At 40.5% G+C, this 15,153-nt stretch overlaps 1 protein-coding gene across 2 annotated transcripts in view; it reads left to right on the top strand.

Annotated features, from left to right (window-relative positions):
- The window catches only part of BCL2L13 (BCL2 like 13), a 66,125-nt gene that overhangs the window by 31,922 nt on the left and 19,050 nt on the right, over window positions 1-15,153 (top strand). Inside the window, exons 3-5 of one of the 2 annotated variants that reach the window (XM_082665239.1) lie at window positions 4,594-4,701; window positions 6,941-7,097; window positions 11,248-11,317. In XM_082665239.1, coding sequence (XP_082521365.1) covers window positions 4,594-4,701; window positions 6,941-7,097; window positions 11,248-11,317 — 335 coding nt within the window. The remainder of the gene's footprint in view (window positions 1-4,593; window positions 4,702-6,940; window positions 7,098-11,247; window positions 11,318-15,153) is intronic. The other variant, XM_082665240.1, reaches the window with a different exon arrangement.

Below are 15,153 nucleotides of genomic sequence, written 5' to 3'. Positions count from 1 at the left end.
AAGCTATACTATTTTCTTTAAAGTGGAATGTTATTCTTTAAGAGAATTGTTTTTTCACTTAGAGCTTTATTACATAAGGCACAGAGAAATGCAGTAGAAAATGTCAATATCAAATACTGTATTACATTTCAAGACACTTTCTTAATGTAATTGTGGATAAAAGCTAAGGAAATGGCACCAAAGTGCAGCTCAGTTATAACAAATAGGTAATATTATCTGGGGATTTTTCTGATGATCCAGCTTAATTTGAGTATAAAATCTAGAATGCAAGGAATGGAGGGACTACTTCTCTTGTCAGGAAGCCTTATAAAAAGGTTCATCCAGCAGGTTGTAGTCCCTGGAAAGAGTCTGAAATATTCAGGAGTTCTGTATTTCTGATTAAGGACAGGTCAGAAGCAAGCTGGCCGATGTTGAGTTTGAGATGTTTTTGCAGAACTTAAAAGGCTAACCCAAGCTCTTCAGCATGGTGCTCACCCTGCTTCTGCTGTGGAAGTGCATGTGAAGGAGGATCAGGTAGGTAAGAGAAGGGTTTGTCTTAAAAGTCCTGTGTTCACTGTAGCTCATGGCAGTGACTGATCAAAATTCTTCCATTGTTGAGCACGCCAGAGATTATTTGAGCCTGGAAAAAGTTTGAAGGCAAGTCTCTTTGAGGCAGTCACATCTGCTGGAAATTTGGAAAACCAGGGACCTTCTGGTACTCAGAACTGTAGCTTCCTGGTAAAACTTCCCAGATGAATTTATTGTGAAATGTACCCTTATATTTAAAAAATTAACTTTCCTTCTGTGTTTTTTAATATAAATTAATGAAACTCTGTTGGACATGTGTTCAGGAAAAATATATATTTTAGTTTTATTTTTTTAATATTTATTTATTGGTTGCATCGGGTCTTAGTTGCAGCATGCAGGCTCCTTGTTGTGGTGCGCGGGCTTCTCTCTAGTTGTGGTACGTGGACTCAGTAGTTGCAGCATGTGGGCTTAGTTGCCCTGCGGCATGTGGGATCTTAGTTCCCCGACCAGGGATCGAACCGGTGTCCCCTGCATTGCAAGACGATTGTTAACCACTGGACCACCAGGGAAGTTTCTGTATTTTAGTTTTAGATCAATTGATATTAAGCCATTCTCTCTTGCAGCAATTGAAGAGTGAGAGTAACTGTTGGTGTTATAACAGACACTTTATGTCACTTAGCATTATCTAAACTGTCAGAAGGTGGTTTCTGCTGGTCCAGACTGTTAGAGTACTTAAAGCAGATTCTGTATAAGCATCATTGATTAGAAATCTATGATAAGCTGATTCTGTTCACAGGGACAAGGTTTGGGGAAAGATCACTGTGCAATGGTAACAACCCATTTTAGAGAGTCAAAAGGATTGGTGGGTGGGAGCCACTATCTTTTGAGCATTTTTGATGTGGTGGAGCTTAACTAATTTATCTCACTGCCCTTGACAGCTTCTCTTTGTGGTAGGTATTATTTTCCTGTTTACGTAAGAGGAGAGGTTCAGGAAGATTATTTTCGTTGCCTAAAGTCACGTGTAATGAGCTGGAATGCTTGGCCTCAAAGCTTACCTTCCCCTTTACTGAGATGCCTTCCAGGAAGCCAGATGGAGAGAGAGAATTTCAGTGAAAGAAATAAGATTGACCCCAAATAATTTCCCAGTCTGTGTTTGCCTTGTTTTAATAATGTTACGTATATTCTGGAAGTCACTTTACCTAGTGTAATGATATTAATCGGTGAAGTTGTAGAGCCGTCTAAACTACAGATTACTTTTAAAAGGAAAACCTGTTCTAATTGTAAGCAGTACTTGAGATTTATTACAAGTCTGGAAGTGAGATAAGCCAGTTCCTGAAAGACAAATGCTGTATGATTCCACTTGCATGAAGTACTTAGAGTAGTCAGAATCGAGGGAGAAGTAGAATGGCGCTTGCCAGGGGCTGAGGAGAAGAGGTAATGGGCAGTTACTGTGTAGTGGGTCTGGAGCTTCAGTTTTACGAAATGAAAAGAGTTCTGGAGATGGATGGTAGCACAACGTTACGAATGTATTTAATACCACTGAACTGTACACTTAAAAATGGTTAAGATGGTAAATTTTGTGAGATGTATTTTACCACAGTAAAGAAAAAAATTGGAAAAACAAAGCCTATATGTAAAGATAGATGTTTATGCTTTTTGAGAATTTACAAAGATTACCTTATTCATAGGATACATTTTGTCTTCAAATTTTGCGTAAGATTGTGTGTTTTTTTAAAATTTATTTTTGACTGTGTCAGGTCTTAGTTGCAGCATGTGGGATCTTTCTTTGCAGTTCATGGGCTTCTCTGTAATTGTGGCACTTGGGCTTAGTTGCCTGGTGTCATGCGGGATCTTAGTTCCCTGACCAGGGATCAAACCCTTGTCCCCTTCATTGGAAGGCAGATTCTTTTTTTTTTTTTTTTTTAATTATTTATTTTTGGCTGCATTGGGTCTTTGTTACTGCGTGTGGGCTTTCTCTAGTTGCAGCGAACAGGGGCTACTCTTCGTTGCGGTGCGCGGGCTTATCATTACGGTGGCTTTTCTTGTTGCGGAGCACGGGCTCTAGGCACACAGGCTTTAGTAGTTGTGGCACGTCGCGGGCTCAGTAGTTGTGGCGCACGGGCTTAGTGGCTCCGCGGCATGTGGGAACTTCCCAGACCACAGCTCAAACCTGTGTCCCCTGCATTGGCAGGCGGACTCTCAACCACTGCGCCACCAGGGAAGCCCTGGGAGAGGTTTTTAATTACTGATTCAATTTTATTACTGGCAGTGGGTTTATTCATATTTTCTTTTTCTTCCTGATTCAGTCTTGGGAGATTGCATGTTTCAAGGAATTTATCTATTTCTTCTAGGTTGTCCATTTTATTGGTGTACAGTTGTTTATAGTAGTTTCTTATAATCCTTTGTGTTTCTGTGGTGTGGATTGTATCCTCTTTCACTTTTTATTTTACTTGGGTCCTCTCTTTTTTTCTTCATGAGTCTGGCTAAAGGTTTATCAATTTTGTTTATCTTTTCAAATAACCAGCTCTTAGTTTCATTGATCTTTTCTGAATTTAGCCTCTGTTTCATTTATTTCTGCTCTGATCTTTATGATTTCTTTTCTTCTAACTTTGCACTTCATTTGTTCTTCTTTTTGTAGTTCTTTTAGGTGTAAAGTTAGTTTGGTTATTTGAGATTTTGCTTGTTTCCTGAGGTAGGCTTGTGTTGTTACAAGCTGCCCTCTTAGAACTGCTTTTGCTGCGTCCCATGGATTTGGGATTCTTGTGTTTCTGTCTCCGTTTGTCTACAGGTATTTTTTAATTTCCGTTTTGATTTCTTCAGTGACCCACTGGTTGTTTAGTAGCATATTGTTTTAGGTAATGTTTTAAAATTTTTATGTATATAGTTTCAACTAAGATATATTTTATATATATATATATATATATATGTAGGCAGAAATGTTAAATGAAATGTCATTAAATAAAATATATATTAACCATGACATTGAGGGGATCCTTTCTGTTGCATTTCAACTAGAAATACCTAAGGAATTTTATATTTTCCACAAAAAATCCTTTTGAGGGTCTGAGTTTTATTTTAGTTAGTCTCAGCTCAGAAGGAAAGTGTTTTATGTAGCCTGAAGGAAAATTATTTTGGTCAACTTTGAAAGTTGAAATGTAATCAGATAATCTGTGAGATATAGAAATGTTTATTAACCTTTTAGTTTTCAAATGAATTTTAAAGACTTACAGATGCTATAAGTTTCTTGACCTAAATTAAATTAGTAAGCTCATCTTTGAATTCAGAATTTTTTGTTTGCAAAGGATGAAAGCATATTAAAGCCTAAAACCTCTGTTTAGAAAACTTGGCAGTGATACAAACAACTGTAAAAGTACTGGGAATATATAAAATAAATATATTCTGAATGGGAGGAGTGAGCTATCATGGTTGGATTCAGGGTTTCAGATGAAATGATGACACTCTGCCCCAAATATCTGGGGCAGGAAAAATGAGTAAATTGTTCAGCATCTGGTTTATTTTTCTCCTTTGGAGTCTTCCTCTTTGTTCTCCATTCTGTGCTACAGACCAGGACCTTACTTTTCCTTTTACTGCATGAGAATAGCTTGTGCCCCATACTTTTGGTATATTCATGGTTTTCTTAATTTGGAGGATATAAATCTTTTGATGATAATGGGCCTTCTCTCTTGAGCTGCAGTTTGCAAGAAGATGTGAAGGTAAGGGGCCGTGAATGTCATTTTCAGGAGACATTATCACTGATCTAGACAGCCTTTTAGGTTTCCTTTCCTGTTATGTCAAAACTGTTTCTGAACTGTTTCCTTCCTAGCAGCCCAGCCAGATGAGGAGGAGGACACAGGCTGCATCAGTGGCTCTGTACTCACACTGGCCTGAATTCCAGTCACAGCTCCTCCATAGTCGTGGGACAACCTACCCAGGCCTCAGCTTCCTCATCTTTATGTTATCTCCTAGCCCCTAGTCAAGATCATGAATTTTGATTTTGTATTTTCTGACTTAATGCTTAAAATCCTACCCATATTCTAATGTTTTCTTTCCCCCTCTTTCACTAGTAACCTTTCTTATTGGTTTCAGGGGTTCAACAGGATATAGCTTCACAATCTCTGGATCAAGAAGTTTTATTAAAAGTTAAAACTGAAATTGAAGAAGAGCTAAAATCCCTGGACAAAGAAATTTGTGAAGGTCTCTTTATCCTTATTTTCCTAGTTAATTAGCGGGTTGTTTGGTGTGGTGTTTTTTTTTTTTTTTTACAGTGGAGTGTTCACAACATTACACAGCTTCATGGGTATAGGATTATAGGGGTGAAACTAGAAAGTACCTCTTTCTTTCCTGGGGGAATCTGTTTATAAGTTTCTAAACTATACCCAACAGAGTAGATGGAACCTTTTCTGGTGTTAAGTAATGGACTACACAGTCATGTTAAGGTACTACTTTCCGTTCAGTGTGATTGATATCTTTATATTAATAACGCTAAAGGGAGAAATGTAAGTATGCGGCTTTCATTTCTCATGTGCTATAGATGGTGGTGGCAGTGATAACATTTTTAACACCGCCAAAAGAAACACTGTATACGTTGACAGTAACTTCCCACTTCTAGTCCCACCAGCCCCCTGTCTCCATCCCCAATCCGTCTGCTTTCTGTCTCCATGCATTTGCCTGTTATGGGTCTACACGTAAATGGAATCATACACTGGGTGGTGTTTTGTGACCGGCTCTTTCACTTAGCATAGTATTTTCAAGGGTCATCCACGTGGTAGCACAGATCGGTACTTCATCCCATTGTATGAAGAATAATACCCCACTGTGTAGATGCAGCACATTCATCAGCTGATGGCTGTTTAGGTGGATTCCACTTTTTGGCTGTTACGTGTAATGATGCTGTGAATATTCATGTACAAGTTTTTGTGTAGATGTGTATTGCCCAGTGATTTTTATTTTTAATTTTTGGGTTTTTTGTTTTCTTTTTTTTTTCTTTTTTTTTTGGCCATGCCACGTGGCTTGCTGGATCTTAGTTCCCGACCAGGGATCAAACCCGGGCCCTCGGCAGTGAAAGTGCCGAGTCCTAACCACCGGACCGCCAAAGAATTCCCTGCCCAGTAATTTTTAACAAGAAAAAATAGAAATCGTGTTTATAAATCAGCTCCCTTTTGAACATTAACAAGACCTAATGTTAATGTTCTCTTTTATTTTCCTTTACTGACATTTTTTTTTTTTTTTTTTTTTTTTTGCGGTACGCGGGCCTCTCACTGCTGTGGCCTCTCCCGTTGCGGAGCACAGCTCCGGACGCGCAGGCTCAGCGGCCATGGCTCACGGGCCCAGCCGCTCCGCGGCATGTGGGATCCTCCCAGACCGGGGCACGAACCCGTGTCCCCTGCATCGGCAGGCGGACTCTCAACCACTGCGCCACCAGGGAAGCCCCTACTGACATTTTTAACTGATTAATGTTATAATTCTGTTTTAATCCTTGCCCATTTCTGGTAACTACTGCATGGCAAAATGGGCAAAAGGCAGAAAAGAAAATGGCAACGAAGGCTTATATGCACTTCCTCATCGAACCTGTATTCCCCAAGACTTAGCATCAGAGTGGGCGTTCTCAGGCTTGCTCAGACCGTGCAGCATCTGTGAACTTTGTAGCCATGTATATCTTTCTTGAAGAAATACATATTTAACTCTAGTGAAATTTGCAGCCTTCTAGGAGCAAGCTTTGCATTAATGCAATAAATGCTTTGTGGAGGTTATTGATAACCCTTGGGAGTGGGTACAAGCCACCTGCTTTCCTGGAGGTCTGTGCCCTGCACCCCATTTGTACCCTGGACCAGGGATGATCTGGCCTCTCCTTCCTGCAGTTAGAGCAGGGCTGCGTCTGTGTAACAGGGAGTGAGGAAGCAGAGGAGAAGCTGGCTGTGTGAGTGGGCAGCTTGTATACTTTTAAAATATATCCATGTGCATGATTGTGAGTTTGGAAGTTCACTCTAAAAGGGAATGAAAGTCATGAGGTCCTCTAAGGTGGAATAACTGATTAGAATCTGGTTTAAGAAGAGCCACATTTGTAAAGGTAAAAACAAATCTTGAGATCTTGAGGGGTGATACAGCTGGGCGTTGCTCTCACTTATTCTCTGACTGAGCGGGGCTGCGGTGATAGACAGAATTGGTTTGTGTATTTTGCCATGTCAGTTGAGCCTTTTTCTTCTCTTGAAACTAAGATTTTTCATAAACATCTTTCCTTAAAAAAAAGAAGCCTCTAAATTGAAGGCCTTTTAAAGGAAACATTAATATCCCATGACGATTATCTGACATTTTTAACTGGCTTATAACTAACTATTAGCTAGTTCCCGGTAGTTGGCATCTTAACCCCCTGAGCTTTTACAGCACAGCTTCTGACGTTGCTCATTAACTTGGGTTTTCCTTCTGTCGTCTTCAGCCTTCGCCAGCACAGGCTTCGACCGCCACACTTCGCCCGTGTTCAGCCCCGCAAACCCCGACAGCTCCGTAGAGGACTGCTTGGCTCACCTTGGGGAGAAGGCGTCGCAGGAGCTGAGGGCGCCTCTGCTCGGGGCCTTGCAGACGCTCCTCAGCCGGTGAGTCCCCACGGCCTCTGCGCTCTTAAGCCTCCGTTTTAGGTGAACAGTGTCACTTCTTTTCTCACTTACTTGTCTTCACTTTTTCTTTTTTCTTTTTTTTTTTTTTTTTTTTTCGGTACGCGGGCCTCTCACCGTTCTGGCGTCTCCCATTGCGGAGCACAGGCTCCGGACGCGCAGGCCCAGCGGCCACAGCTCACGGGCCCAGCCGCTCCGCGGCACGCGGGACCTCCCCGGACCGGGGCACAAACCCGTATCCCCTGCATCGGCAGGCGGACTCTCAACCACTGTGCCACCAGGGAAGCCCCTACTTTTTCTTTTTTTGCTTTCCCAAATCATCTCTGTTTGTGTTTTGAGCAGTGATTTAATTGTTCCAGCATGAATTTGACCATTTGTATTTACTTGTTGGGCTGTCAGGTTTCAACAAATGCTTTCACCGGTTGTAAACACAAGCTATTTCGCTTGTGCTGACCACTTTTTACCAGCACTCCCTCGTGACCAGCGTAAGTGGAATGACTGGGGTTTTATTCATTGTACTGTGGGATTGACATTGTGTCCATATTTGGGGTGTCCCGGATGTTGCTACACTTTCGGGTTGCACACCTACCTGTGGAACTGATGCCACATTCCTACTGTGGAAACTTCTTTCCTAGCTGTCGTGCTGGCTATTAAAGCCAAAGGCAAGAAGCTCATCATGAAAGTATATTAAGTAGAACCAAATCATTTATTGTAAACCTTAAACATTTTTTTCCCTTAATTCTTTTATGAGAATCATTAACAGATTGGTGTGAATTTAAAAAAATGTTTTTTAATGAAGATTGACGACTAAAACAAGGTGAAGACTGTTCCTTCACTCAAGAGGCCAACATTCAGATGCCAGATTACTGTTGTAGTAAAGTAATCCCTTACTTCCACAAAGGCAAAGCTTATACGTTACCATTTGCTAGGAGAAAGCAGTTTGGGTCTAAGGATGATTCAGTTTGTTTCCGCATATTTTGGTGACATGAGCAAATGTAAAAATCCCAGCTATACATAAGAAACAGTGAAATGAAAATCATATTTGGATTTTCTTAACTTTATACATAGAAAGTTTAAAAATAAATGTGGAGAGAAGATTCTGGGTGTGGGGAAGTAAAACTGAGACAGGAAATCTGGAGGCACAGCGGTGGCTTTCAGAGTGCTGTGAGGAGGTGAGGCCCGCTCCACTCTGCTAAGCCGGAGCAGCCATACTCGCATGGAGTTGGTATATTTAGCTTTCATCTTAGATTTGAAGGAGCCTACGCTTCGGCCGATACAAACATAAAGAACTTGTAAAAGCAGTTGGGACTGGGAGTAAAGTAACTGAGAAGCGTAAGGCAAAAAGTGGTCTCCAGCTTTGATGCAGACTATTTGTGTCAAGTCATTTCCCTCTGTCCTAGCTTCTCTGTTCATTTCCACTTTACTGGGATACTACGAGCTCTCCAAAGAACAGCATTATAGTTTTATATATGTACAATGTATGTGAAGAACAGTATGACAGTATATGTATTTGGAGTCCTTTTCATGATATACAGGACAAATTGATCTTTTCACTGCAAAGTAAATTGTATTTTAAAAAATACAGTCTTAGATGAATATTTGTTTTGTCTTCCCCCAAAACTTAACAACTTCAAAAAGTTATTAATATCCTGAAAATAACTGATGATGAACTAGAAGTATTATGCAGGTTGATGGCAGTATTTTTAAGGTGGAAAATAACTACTTATTCCCCCAAACAGTTTTGTTAAAGTAGGGAAACTAATCCTGAACTCTTCATACAGCCAAGCACCAGCAATCTGAAAAGTTTTTCCCCTGGAATTCCCTGGCAGTCCAGTGGTTAGGACTTCACCAGATTTTCACTGCCGAGGGCACAGGTTCGATCCCTGGTCGGGGGATCTAAGATTCTGTGAGCTGCACAGTGCAGCCAAAAAAAAAAAAGAAAAGAAAAGTTTTTCCCCTCCCCTTTCTTCTTTGCTGAATTCAAGTAGCTCATTAGATAGGGCTGATTTTTTAACTACTTATTTTTCTACGTTTAAGATTTCCTTTGAGGGCTTCCCTGGTGGCGCAGTGGTTGAGAGTCCACCTGCCGATGCAGGGGACGCGGGTTCGTGCCCTGGTCTGGGAAGATCCCACATGCCGCAGAGCGGCTGGGCCCGTGAGCCATGGCCGCTGAGCCTGCGCGTCCGGAGCCTGTGCTCCGCAACGGGAGAGGCCACAGCAGTGAGAGGCCCGCGTACCGCAAAAAAAAAAAAAGATTTCCTTTGAGTGTTTTAATCTGCTGGATCTTTTATGTGCATATATGTGTGTACGTATAATGTTTCAAATCATGTTTCATTCTGAAGGATGCTAAAGTACTTTAGCCTGATAGACTCCGCGTAAGGCCTGGCGTGGTGCACAGCGCAGCAGGCAGTTCAGGAAAGGCCATGAAGGGACTGATGCACGCAAGCAGAGCTGCAGGGAGCAACAGGCAGGTTAGACGGTGGCGTGTCTGCTTCAGGCCTGTGTTACAACCACCTAGTGTGTCGCCCGGGCCTTCAAACAGTTCTACGCTTACTTTAATGGCAGTGCGATAGCAGGAAGGTCGCACATAACATCTTATTAAGACGGTCATCCCTCATATCTTAACTCCTTCAATGTCACTATGCTGTTACGTTATATTGACTTACAGAAAAGAACTATACCTGTGTCATCAGAACTGTTTCCTGAAACATCTAGAGCCACACGCTGTCCAGCAGATAAAATGCAGGTCACATGTATGTAATTAAAAATTTTCTAGCAGCCACGTAAAGATATTAAATACAGATTTTAAATATATTTTATTTAACTCAATGTGTTAAAAATATTATAGTTGGAACATGTATTTATTATAAAAATTATTGGTGAGATGTCGTAGGTTCTTTATTTTTAGCGAGTCTCTGCAGTCTGGTGTGTTCCTCAATAATAATGAGGATTATTGGACCTCATTACCCTGGTCCAGATGCTCCTTGGCTACATGGGGCATCAGTGTGTCATGGCCCATTTCAAAATCCTAGGAGCAGCGGCGTGTCCCTTGGAGCCAGCACTAACTGGGTGTGAATTCCTATTCCTCTGTTGCTGCTTGCAGCCCTGTGGATTTGGGACAGTCTCTTAGCTTTTCTGAGCTTCAGTTTCCTAGTGTGCAATAGAATATAAAACACAAATGTATAAAAATATAAAACATAGCAATAGGCTACCAGTAAGTGTACCTGTTATCAATCTTAAATATTCATGGGCTGAAGAGATCACAGACCCGGGGTGGTCAGAGCAGAAAATGCCTTTGGAATGGATTTTAAAATCCTATAAAAGCAAGACGCCTCTCCTTTTTTACATATATGTTAATTCTTTGCCAACAAAAGGCGGTGGGGGGAGGGGGGAGGTCAATCTTTACTAATCTGTTGTCTGAGAGCCTTGGTGCCTTCATGTGTGAGTTGCTACGGAGTGTCTTTGTCGTTGGTGTTAATTTGCACGTGGGCCCACGCTGAGAATGCAGCACTCACGCCCATCCCCTCAGTAAACGTGTCTGTGTGACAGGAATAATCAGAAGGAGAGCCTCGCCCCAGGGTTGGGTGTCACAAGACTCCAGGTTAAAAATAGAGCTCATTTATTGACCTTGCTTATTCCAACTTATGTCCCCAGTTTGAAAAGTCTTCCAGTGACAGTGTCTCTTTAACTTTTAAATATTTTACATTTTTTGCCTTTAACTTGTTAAAAAAGTTTAACTTGTTCTTTCAATTTTATTAATGAGGTAATTTTTGTTATTTGTTATTACTTGATTCTGTATTAATAACCCAAGTGTTTATATTTATCGCCAACATAGAAGCCTTGTTGGATAAGTTTCAAGCAATTGTAAAAAATTTGTTATTTTATATTTTTCTCTTTTTATGTTGTAAACTGCTTTCCCAAGCTGGTAGCATAAATCTCAGCCTGTAGATAATGCTTAAAGAAAAACGCATACCAAATGTTAAAAGCCATGTCTCACAGAAAACTATATGTTGACAAATCTGTGTTACTTTAGCAAAAAGTTCAACAGCAAAGTAGTGACTGTATGTTTATTTATCTGGAAATTTAGAATTTTCCTTCTTTGTGACACAGACTTTTAAAAAAATCTCTACAGGCCATTGACATATCAGGCATATCGGGAATGTACAGTGGAGACCACAGTTCATGCCAGCGGCTGGAATAAGGTATAAACCAAGTTATCGTTTCTCTTACAAGATTTTAGTGTGTTAGTGATAAAGTACAGGAGGGATTGATAGCATCGTACAAGAGAAAACTGTTAGAGCTTGTTGTTTAATGCATAAATCCAGCTGTGTTATGCAGTGTTTCTGATTAAGGCTGGCGCAGAACCACATGTTCCATAGTTGTGCCATCTGCCTTCCCATCTGTCCTGAATTTCCCATGATCTCTTCATTTCTCTGCCTTAGATGTGACATTTCTCTCCAGGTGGTCATTTGTTCACAGGTGAGTATGTTTTGGGGACACAGCTTCTTGTGGTTCTTACAGGGGTACCATCTGAGCATTACAGCCATCCCTCAGAGATGGCAGAATGAATTTTATTAACTTTCGTTTTGTTGTTTAGTTAGCTAGTCAGTTAGGTCAGGTGATTAATCAGGAAAAAAAAAAGTTAAAGTACTTGCTTAAGACCCCTTGATTAAGCAGGTGATAATCAGGGGGAAAAAAAGTTAAAGTACTTGCTTAAGACCCCTTGACTCGTACATTTTGGAACCAGCACTGGAGCTGAGATCTTTTGATTCCAGCCTCAGTGTTCTTCCACTGAACCATGCTGCTGATCCATTGTCTCAGGCTGTATTACCCCCACTTGTCACCTTGCCGGGGCGAGTCTCAGGGGATGCGGTATGGGGTGGTCCAGCTCACTGAGGAGGAAGTCTGGCCCTTAGTGATGTGGTGCTAGGGATGAGAAAGTGCAGTACAGTTATTTTTACAAATAGCCACCTCTACTCAGAATTGTCACTACTGTGAGCCAGACTGTGACCTTAGGTACCTAATAGATGTATATTATTTTTACTTACCTTAATACAGGCTTTGGAGGCATTAGAGCATAATCATTAGCATCCTAGGCCTGTAATCGGACTTGTTTCAGTATCAGCTTTGCCACTGACTAGATGCATATCTTTGGACAGGTAAATTAGCACTGGAAGTCTTAATTTTCACATATGTGAAGTGGAGATGATACTACTAACTTCAGAAGTTTTATTAGAACTGAGTGACATAATGTGTGGTTCAGTGCTGATTTTAGTGCAGTGTCTGGACCCATAGTAAGCACTCTGTAAGCAGGGGCTATTATGTTAGATTTAACACACGGAACCTTGTTACCAAATAGTCACTATTATGGAGTTTTAGTATGTTACTTAGCTGTAAAAAAATTTGTTAAAATATCTGACTGTTTCATTCGCTTTCGTGGAATAAAACAAACAAACCTCTCGTTTTATAAATAACAATGAGCTTGGCTATGATATATTTCTTAGTATATCAAACAACAAATATTTAGATACCTAATATGACTCGCCTTCTCCCCCTATTTTATGTTCTTTTCCTGTCACCCTTGTCTAGGACTGTCACAATCAACTCTCGTATGTCTCCCGGCCTTCCCCCCCCCCCGCCCCCCATCCTATGCTTATCCTAAAAAATTGGCGTAAACCCCAGTCTTTACTCTCCCTCTTCACCCATCCTTTTTTCCCATTCCCTGCTTCATTTTAGTCCCTCATCTTGCCAAGGTTGTGGCTTGAATACCTCATGTAAATGAAGCATGCCAATTAGAATATGACTTGCTCTGATGAATCCAGTATTACTCTCCTAAGTCCTTCAGGGCTAAAAAGAACCTGGCTTATTATGATAGGAAACTGAAATGCCTCTTTCCACCCCAGTCAAAATCAGATTGGCTTATTTAAGCAATTAGCCCATATTTTGCATTTTATGTTTTGCATGAATGTTTGCAAAATTCTGATATAGCATCATTATATGAATATGGCTATCTGGTAGGTACATAAGACTCAAATAAAAAAAATGTCCACAAGCATGTCAAGTTTCCAAACTGAATGTCAGTTCATCTGTATAGGGATTTTAAAAGCATCTTGGTATAATGCTCTTTAAATAGATCAAAAGAAGTGGAGGAATAAAGCTGTCACAAACCCATATTAATAGAATGATTTTTTTAAAGTACATGTATAAATGTAGGCTGTATAGTATGTATATGCCAAGAAAAATAATTGGAATGTGTGCCAAAGCATTAAATAATCCATAGTAGTTATCTCAGAATTGTAGGTTGTTCTTTAATTTTTCCTCATGGGAATTGGTTTTCCTATGAACTTAACTGCTTATAGAAAAAGAGGAGAATGGCCATTAAAGGGAAAGGCTAGAGTGTTAGGGCACAGTGCTCACATGTAATAAACAGACTTTAGAGAGGAGTGAACTGTTGGCCTTGGTTAAGTTTTACTGGCATATTACATCACTCATCTTTTAAAATCTTTCATTATTAAAATGTCAGGCGTGCGCAAAGCGGAGCGAATAATGTAACAAACCCGTGTCCGTCCCTCAGCCTCGGCGGCTTTCAGCATGTGTCTGGTCTTGTTTCATCTGTTCCCCACACTGTACCCCTAGATTACCTTGAAGCACACCTCATAAATACATTAGTATGTATTTCCAGGGATAATTATATCCCTTTTTTAACAACTGAGAATACCATGATTACCTCAGGTATTAACAGTCATTCTAATATCAGCATATAGTCTGTTTATTCAGTATTCGGATTTTCCCAGTTGTTTCACAAAGGTCTTTTCCTAAGCTGATGTGTTTGAATCGAGATCCAGGCAAGGCTCATGCATTGTATTTGGTTGATATGTCTCGTCTTTAAAGATTTTTTGAAATATAATTCATATACCATAAAATTTACCCTTCTGAAATATACAGTTTAATGTGTTCTAGTACAATCACAGAGTTGTGCAGCCATCTCCACTGTCTAATTCCAGAACATTTTTATCTTCCCTGAAAGAAACCCCGTACCTTAGAGTAGTCACTCCCCATTTCCTGTTCCTTCCAGCCCCTGGCCATATGGCTTGACTCTGTCTGTGAATTTGCTTGTTCCGGGCATTTCATGTACATATGATCACATAATACGTGACCTAAGTCTCTTAATTTGCAGACTTACTCTTCCTCTTGGGTTTTTTTTTTTTCTCTCTAATTACTTACAGATTATTTGTTCTGTTAAATTTTCTACCTCCTGGATTTTATTGACTGAATCACTGAGATGCCAGCTAACATGCACAGCTGACCCTTGAACGATGCGGGGGTTAGGGGCACCGACCCTCCCTCCAGCTGCAAATGTTCATATAACTTAAAGTTGGCCCTCCTGTCCTCATACATGCATTCCCTCCATACCTGCAGTTCTGCATCTGCGGATTCACCAAACTGCGGATGGGGTAGTACTGTAGTATTTACTGTTGGGAAAACTCAGTGTATCACTTACAGTTAGCCCTCAGTATCCGTGGTTCCTCCAGTTCAGGCCCATGCTGTTCAAGGGCCGACTGTATCTCCTTTCCATTGGTAGGTTGCTCTAGAGGCCTGATCATATTCAGGTTTAATCTTTGTGGCAAGACCGTGTCAGTGGTGGTAGTCTCTATTTCCTGTGGCGTCACACGGAGTGACACATAATGTCTCGTCTCTTAAATTTTATTTTGAAGCAGATATTTCAAAGGCATTCAAACCTAATCAATGGATTAGGTTTAGATATCAGGTGTACACATGATAATAAAATGCGGAATTGATGGAGAAGATCCAGGAAAGGATAACTTAAACGATAAAAACAGTGGCGGAATTGCTATGTGAAGAACGGACTAAATTAGTAGATTTCAGCGTAAAAAGTATAGTGAATGAGAGGGAATGTGGTTAAGGACTAAAGACAGTAGTGAAAGAGGATTACAGATTTATCTCTAGATTATTACATAGTAAAACGGGGGCAACTACATTTGATACATGAAAGAGGTAAATTTGGAACAAATAAGAG

This window comes from Grampus griseus (genome assembly GCF_964374135.1).
Source record: "Grampus griseus genome assembly, chromosome: 11".
Classification (NCBI taxonomy): domain Eukaryota; kingdom Metazoa; phylum Chordata; class Mammalia; order Artiodactyla; family Delphinidae; genus Grampus; species Grampus griseus.
The sequence above is the reverse complement of the archived record's forward strand: the minus strand, read 5'-3'. Positions and strand labels throughout refer to the sequence as shown.